At 37.7% G+C, this 8,636-nt stretch overlaps 1 protein-coding gene and 1 pseudogene across 1 annotated transcript in view; both read right to left on the bottom strand.

Moving 5' to 3' along the window:
• The window catches only part of kcnc4 (potassium voltage-gated channel, Shaw-related subfamily, member 4), a 38,688-nt gene extending 35,600 nt beyond the window's left edge, over nt 1-3,088 (bottom strand). Inside the window, exon 1 of the mRNA XM_052093997.1 lies at nt 2,013-3,088. Within this exon, the coding sequence (XP_051949957.1) occupies nt 2,013-2,630 (618 nt within the window). The 5' untranslated portion in view covers nt 2,631-3,088. The remainder of the gene's footprint in view (nt 1-2,012) is intronic.
• A 2,185-nt stretch (nt 3,089-5,273) lies between these two features.
• Nucleotides 5,274-6,893, bottom strand: LOC127620769 (heat shock 70 kDa protein 1-like; annotated as a pseudogene).
• Between the last annotated feature and the right edge of the window lie 1,743 nt (nt 6,894-8,636).

The raw sequence follows: 8,636 nt of genomic DNA, 5'->3' as shown, positions 1-8,636 counted from the left end.
TAAGATGGCATGATAGACCTAAAGGCAATAGCTCAAATGTGTGTAGACGTTAACAACTAAAGCAGCTCAGCTGTGACAGATACACTGCATATCAACAAAACCTGATGTCTGTTTTGTAGCCTGAAGAATGGCAGAAAGAGAGAGAGAGAGAGAGAGAGAGGGGGGGGGGGTTATTATCTGATAAAAAGGGACACCTTGCATAATTACAGCATTGTTTTTAACCTCTGAACCAAGTAACTTCATTCATTTACTTTAAATTTCTCTGAAGGAAGAAATCATTTTCTCAGTCAAATAAAGGAGCCAGAAGGCCCAGTGTATAATAGTGTAGCCGAGATTTAGCGCCACAATAAAAAGCTTTCACATTAGCACAGACTGTATGTTTCACCAAGGGTGCTATGTCTGGTCGTTGTGATATAATTTCATACAACTGAATCCAACCTTGAAATGTGTCTCAGTAGACTTGCTGGCACAGATATGAACGCATTAGCAATAAAATGCACACACACACATGAGTGTGATAACAAAATCTGGGGAATTTAAAAAAAACAAAGAAAACAAAAATACTGCAACCAAACAGACAGATTTTACAAAACAAGCTTTTTACTATATGTATACAGTAAGTTCACATACGTTTTTTGATAGTATTGTAGCACATAATGCATGGCTGTCTGTCTTATGTGAGAAATAAGGCTGACAAATCAAATTTTTCTGTTCACATAAATCAAACAAACTAGCTAAAGGACTGTGAGTGGAGATACTTCATAAAACACTTTATTCTAATTGCATTATGGTAAAATCTGTGAATCGATCCTGGCCATCATGACTTGATGGATAACAAACTGACATAAATAGAGATTTTAAAAGCACTACAGCCTGCTCTCTCTTTCTCTCTCTCTCCTCTCTTTTTTAAAGTAATCTTTTTTCTCTTTTACACACTATTTTACAAGGAGACAATACAGATATATAAACCACCAACCAAACAATCAAGGTGACAATACATTACACACCATTACACTGTATCTGAATTATCTGACTGTTGCACATCTCCAAACACTTTTGATAAGTGGGAATAACTCACAGCATGAGTTTTAATTAAACATGTATAATTCTTTCTATAAGGTATCATAGCAACTTCTGAGAGTGACATTCATCTATCACAGCTAGAAAGGATTTCACACGTCTGACATCAGCGTGTGACACATTAACACAAGAGCAGGTGGCATCTGGATGAGCGCATGTTTGCCACAGTGCGAGACAGGTGCAGTTCAATACACAGTTGGGGCTGATTGCGTTTCCACAAGTAACCAGGGAAAAAAGATGATCTTTTAGGACTTAAAGGGATATTTTGCTCAAAAATGACAATTCTGTCATCGTTTATGCACCCTCATGTAGTTCCAGCCAAACCTGTATGACATTCTTTCCTTAATAGGTTTGAAAAAAAGAGATTTTAAGAAGAGCATTAGCCTCAGTCACCATTCACTTTCACCATTTGGAAAAAAGATGCAATGAAAGTGAGACTGCCAGTCCCCAACCCGCTAACAGCTAACAGCTCCTTTTGTGTTTGGAACAACATGAGGGAAGAACATTTTCATTTTAGGGTGAACTATCCCTTTAAACATTTATTTAAACTAATTAAAATTTAATGTAAATTGTATTCAGTCCAGTGCAAAGCATTCTGGGAAATATAAATCCCCTGCCCAGTTTCATTAATGCTACATTAACACCACAAAAGTATAGGCTATATGTAGTCCCAACTCAAATTGATTAAATAAACTTCCATTTTACAAATGAAATCCAGTTGTGACAAAATGTTCCAGAATTGTGTTGCTTTAGTTCATTTTAATTAAGTAGCCATTTTTTAATTATTATTATTATTGTTATTATTATTTTGTATATCACCTGTTAGATGTGTAACAGAGACTAATAATCGCAAAACACAAGTCTGAGTGTGTCAATCATTTAAAAAATGTTTTGTAATAGGCCTATATGCATATTGTATTATAGTGTCTTACCCGGGCAGCACGGGAAGAATATGGATCTTCAAAGAGCGCCCATATCTTTGGTTGCCAAACTTTACAGCATCCTCTGGAGCGGTCAGGGCTGTCCTCGATGCCGAAGCGTTTGGGCACGTCCTGGTCTTCCTCGGCATCCTCCGGATCGGGTGGTTCGAATATATCAAGCGCCTCTTCTGCGTCTCTATGCTGGCGATAGGTCATCCAGCAACAGGGCTCCACGTCCGTCTCATCGATGCCCCAAAATGCCAACTCCTCCTCAAAAAGTGGGCCGCAGACATCCGCCGGGCAGTGGAGCTTGCCAGTCCTATAGTAATTCAGAACATAGGCGAATATGCCAGGATGTCGGTCAAAAAACACCTCGCCGGTGGATGTCTTTCCCACCTTGTCTGTGTCCGGGTTCAACTGGTTGTCTGTGTCGGCGAGCCAGGCGAGTCTCGTGCCCGGTAAGGTCCTAAGGGTGCTCCTGTAGGTTTCGTGGCGCGTGCCACCAACGTTGATAATGATCTTGTCCGAGTCTTCGCCTCTTGCCATCTCTTCCTTCAGACATGATTTTGAAGGAGGTTTGTTGCCTGACTTGCGCCCGCGGTAAGACGAAACACACACTGAGCTGATCATAGGTTTGGATGGAGAGGCATTCAGCTAGTGGCTTTCTAATCCTGCGCTTCCACGAGTCCACCTGTCATCTGTCAAAAATGTCAAACGAGTGTATAGAGTTTCTGTTGTCAACATGATCATAAGAGGGACATCAGCCTTGGAGATGAGGAACCACCTGTGGGTGGTAGCTTGCGGTTTTCCTCCGTGGCGTTTATTTGGCTAGCACTTTAACACGATTAAAACGAAAAGATGTGCAAATGTCGTATCTAGTGAGATTACGGAAATGTATCACAACCTTAACGACCCAACTCAGCGCAAGCGTGTACGCATTTCTTACACAAAAACAATATCTTATTGAACCGCATTATGAAAAGAAATATAAGTTAAACAGATGTAAAAAAAATAGTAATCCCAAATTAAGCTTTTTAATTATCTCGTCACCTTTTCGTTGAATTAGTAAATTCCGTCTGGCTCTCACCTGCGCGCGCATTATTCCTCAATCACAATGAGCATGCAAGTTAAAAAATAAAACAGGAACCGTGACGTCGTTCGACAAATTTTTGTGATGTCGAAGGATGAGACAGTATCAGTTTGTGGGGAAATATCGGTTGCATCTTGTTATATCCTCCTCCACGCAACAGCCAGGCGACAGAACCCATGGGAGGATGATGATGATGCTGATGCTTCAGCGTCTTTGTAACCCTTACAGCGCATTATTACATGTGAATATGTACTCAATTTGATTAGAGCTTAGGGAAAAGCTTCAGTTTCTCAGTTAATCTGCTGTGCCAAACTTTTTGATTGAATAATTTTTATTCTAAAAAGAACGAACTGGACAATCCATGGAAATTACTTTGTAAATAAATTAGACTAATTGAAACGTCAAACATAAATCAAATTAAGCAGAGTTGAAAACACACAAATTTGCTTTAGTATGTGAGATAAATTAGGTCGAAGTCTGTATATATTGAATTGTAGCCTATCTGTATTTAGCGCTGGTTGATGTCAGTTTTTCATACAACGTCATCTAGTGTACAGAGCAAGGAAGAGCAGTTTGAAACTAATCTTTTATTTCCTAAACACAACACATAACCTATATTTTTACCCTTTTTTCTTTTCTATTCTTCTTGTTTTTTTTTTTTTAGACAAAATTACTGTTAAAAAAAAAAAATGAATATTCTAGGTCTCTTTGCAAGTTAAGCTCAATTGACAGAATTTGTGGCTTTGTGTTGATTACCACAAAAAATACATCTCGACTTGTCTATCCTTATCTAAAAAAATAAATAAAAATAAAATCTGGACTACAATAAAGCACTTCCAATGGAAGTGAATGGGGCCAATCTAAATGTTAAAGGAATATTCAAATGTTCAGTATTTGAGCTGTCTAGTTGTTTAAATCGTCATTTTTACTGTAGTTTTAAGGTTTTAGGGTTTATAGAGTTATGTTGCCATGGCAAAGAATTTGTAAAATTGTATATAACTTTACAGAGAAAAGGTTAGTTAATGATTTTATCCCACAAATAACATGTTAACATGTTGTGTCTAACTTTTTAAACAGGCAGTATGATAACATTTATGGATTGGTCCCATTCACTTCCATTGTGAGTTCCTCACTACCCAGAGTTTAGCTTTTTTAAAGAAAAGGAGGGATGAGTTTATTTTTATTTTTTTTGGTAATCAACATTATGCCACAAATGCTGTCAATTGAACCAAACTTTTATAGAACATGGAATATTCCTTTAAAATACTCAGTTTCCAAAAATCGATAGGCACAAGACAAACAATATTCATATTAACATGATTATAAGTGTTATAAAATGTCTTACTAACCTTTTCTATGTAAAGTTATATTCAGTTTTACAACTTTGTTGCCATGAAAACGTAATGCAGAAAACCCTGTAATCCCGCAAAAATTACAATTTAAACAACTGTACATAAAAAAAAATACACAGGTTTTAAAAGAAGAATTAATGTGCTTTTACAAAATGATAAGCTTCATGTTTCTAACTTTAAACCCTCAAAAATGTGGCCCCATTCACATCCATTTTGAGTGCCTCTGTAACTTTGACTTTTGCTTTTTTTAAGGAGGGACGAGACAAAATGTCTTTGTGTGGTTATCAACATTATGTCACAAATGCTGTCGATTAAGCTTAACTTGTATTGCACCAGGAATTGTTCACTGTATAAAATAGCCATTTAATTTATTATCGTATATGTTTATTACAATAATAAATACATAAATATATCATAAAACATTCCATATTCAAAATGAAAAGACCATTTGTTTTACTTTCAGGGACATTTGACAAGCAAGATACAAAAATAAAATAGCACAAATAAATCTAGTAGCATCACATACGGGCATCATATTTCAAATAAAACTGAAAGAAACATTGCATGGCTGTATGTCAGATAAGGTCAAATATAAGGCCATACATTTTTTTTTCTTTCTCTCTTTAATCCACCTCCTCAATGGTGGGGCCCTGTGATTCAGGCTGGGCGATGTATCCACCTGATACAGCCCGGTGATAATTGGATTGCACACACTTCTGATGGTGCTCGTACTCTTCCTTTTCTGCCAGCTGATTATTCTCCGGCCAATTATCAATAAACTTCTTTTCATCTTTCCTTTCAGGTTTTCGTCCTCAACACTGTTCTTCATGTTTATGAATCCAGGGAGTTCTTTGCTGCAATCTTCTCTCTCTGCACTTCATCCTCAGCTTTGTACTGTTCTGCATCCTGGACCATTCGCTCAATCTCCTCTTTGCTCAGTCTCCTTTTGTCGTTTGTTATGGTTATTTTGTTATCTTTTCCTGTGCTTTTGTCCACAGTGGATACATTCAGTACGCCATTGGCATCAATGTCAAAGGTCACTTCAGTTTGTGGTATGCCAAATGGTGCTGGTGGGATACCCATAAGCTCAAATTGCAGAGCAAATTGTTATCTTTGGTCATGGCCCTCTCTCCTTCAAACACCTGGATTAGGAAACCTAGCTGGTTGTCAGAATATGTGAAGAAGATCTGCATCTGCTTGGTGGGGATGGTGGTGTTGCGTTTGATAAGAGCAGTCATGAGTCCCCCTGCTGTCTCAAAACCCAGGGACAAATCAGCCACGTCCAGAAGCAACAAGTCCTGAATGTTTTCTGAGGTGTCGCCCATCAGGATAGCTGCTTACACTGCTACTCCATTTGCCACTGCCTCATCTGGATTGATGCTCTTGTTGAGTTCCCTGCCATTGAAGAAGTCTTGCAAAAGCTTCTGGATCTTGGGGATCCTTGTGGACCAACCAAAACAATTTCATAGATTTGGAACTTGTCCATTTTAGCGTCTTTCAATGCCTTCTCACTGGATCCAGCATGCCTCTAAAGAGCTCTGAGTTAAGCTCTTCAAAGTGAGCCCTTGTGATGGAAGTATAGAAATCAATGCGTCAAACAGGGAATCGATCTCAATGCTGGCCTGAGTGCTAGATGAGAGGGTTCTTTTAGCTCTTTCTCAGGCCGTGCGAAGCCTCCTCACAGCTCTCTTATTCTGACTGATGTCCTTCTTTTGCTTCCTCTTAAACTCCTCAACAAAGTGCTTTACCAGCCAGTTGCAAAATCCTCCTCTCCCAAGTGAGTGTCCCCTGCTGTGGCCTTCACCTCAAAGATTCCATCCTCAATGGTCAGGATGGATATATCAAAAGTACCACCGCCTAGGTCGAAGATTAGGACATTTCTCTCTCCTTTCCTGCCCTTGTCCAGCCCATAGGCGATGGCAGCAACAATGGGCTCATTGATAATTCGGAGCACATTCAAAACAGCAATTACCCTAGAGTCTTTGGTGGCTTACCTCTGTGAATCATTGAAATATGCTGGGACTGTGATGACAGCATGGTTAACTCTCTGACCAAGGTATAGGCTACGGCAATCTCTCTCATTTTGACTAGGACCATGGATGAGATCTCTTCAAGGTAAAATGTCTTTGTCTCTCCTTTGTACTCAACTTGAACTTTTGGTTGGCCGCCTTCACTGATGACCTTGAAGGCCCAGAGCTTAATGTCAAATTGGACCACTGGATCATCAAACTTTCTTCCAATCGGCCGTTTGGCATCAAATACTGTGTTGTTGGGGTTCATGCCGACCTGGTTCTTGGCAGCATCTCCGATGAGTCTTTCTGTGACTGTGAAGGCAATATAGCTTGTTGTTTTTCCGTTACCTTGATCATTAGCAATGATTTCCACCTTGTCATTCTGGAACACCCCCACACACGAGTAAGTGGTTCCCAGATCAATACCAATGGACACACCTTTAGACCTATTGTTGATTATTTATCGATTACCTGCAATGCAAAAACATTTAGTCATGAGTTTTACTTATTACTAGAATTTTCGTTAACATTAAATATTAGAACATTAAATATTAGAAGCATTTGTTAATGTCCACATAATAAAAAACATTATTACATAAAAACATAAAATTACTGATTAAATAATACTGTGGTTGCCTATAATGCAAATACCAACAAATGAATCATTACATGTCTTTTTACTGTTATTGAACTTTTAAAGATTGTTCTATGCAGAAGTGATTTCAAACTTCAAAGAGTGGCTTACAAGTACGTTTCTTCTCTGTCAAGTTGCTTGAGTTGTCGTTCTTCGACTGCATCGACCCGTGCTTTATACCTGCCATGTCACTTCTAGAAAGCCTAGACTTGTCTTTACTCTGGTAGAAACTTTAGTCGAACCCCGAAGTTTCCAGACGCTACCCCAAAGCAACTTTCAGAGCACCAAACATAAGATGGACGGTTCTGGACGCTGGGACTAAATAATAATTTGTAACTTTTCACTTTCACGTGTATTTACGTTTCAATGCCTGTTTAAGTTTCTCAGCGACATTTTACAGGTAAAATATTATAATCAAGTAGCGCATACATAGACGGCATTGTCACATGTTGTGGTACCTTTCTAAGCGCTGGATAGGACGGACCAATTACAGTCGTTTGTGATTACTCTTTCTATTATTATTATTATTATTGTGGTAACTTTAATACATTTATTTGCCAAATTTCCATTTCAGGCACCAGTATTTGAAACTAATATATTTAAACGCAAATACCTTTGATTCTTACGTTACTTTAAAGTCTAAAACAGTCCTGCGATTTGAATGCGGTTTGAAGAGGACTTTCGAGGCTTCATGCTCCCCCTGGAGGAAGCTATAATGTCTTAAGGTAAATTATTCAATACAAGTTAAGCTCAATCGACACATTTGTGGCATAATTTTGATGATCAGTATCACAACATATATATATATATATATATATATATTGTGATACTGATCATCAAAATTATGCCACAAATGTGTTATGCCACAAATTCCTTAACTCAGGCCTTTCAACCCTCCAAAAATGTGCAACATCACACGATTATTGCTTCTTCTTTTTTTTTTTTTTTTTTAAGGAAAAGAGGGATGAGTTTAAATAATTTTATGTTAAAACTAATCTATATAATGCCACAAATGCTTTAAATTGAGCTTAATTTTTATTGAACACGGAATATTCCTTTAACTGTTTTTTCTCCTACTCTAGGCCAGTTGTTTTAAAACTTTTTAAAGCCAAGACCCTTAAATATGATGATTGCATTGCGAGACCAATTTAAACTGTTTGAGAACAATTTTGAGTGTGATGTTATTAAGAATTATTGGCTTTTATATTGTTATTTTACTAAAGCCAAAAAATGTTATTTAAATATTATCTAACGTTGTATCAAGTTGATAGCGTATCTTGTTTCTACAAAATATTTGAGTAATGTTAAATGGAAAAACCAGAAGAGAAACATTTTGATCAAACTGAACTTTCAATGATGTCATATTCTGTAAATATAGTTACTTTTGTTTAAATATATCAACTTTTTTTCTCTGAAATGTAGGATGGAACCCCTAGCACCCCTCACAGTCCCCTGAGGGTCCCGGTCCCGGACCCTGTAAACTTTTACTGTTATTTTCTCCCCAGTTTTCCTTAACTCAGACAACCTATTTTCCTACACCCAACCTCC

Source organism: Xyrauchen texanus, chromosome 27 (genome assembly GCF_025860055.1).
Source record: "Xyrauchen texanus isolate HMW12.3.18 chromosome 27, RBS_HiC_50CHRs, whole genome shotgun sequence".
NCBI lineage: Eukaryota > Metazoa > Chordata > Actinopteri > Cypriniformes > Catostomidae > Xyrauchen > Xyrauchen texanus.
Note: the sequence above shows the minus strand (reverse complement) of the source record. Positions and strands in the feature narration are given on the sequence as shown.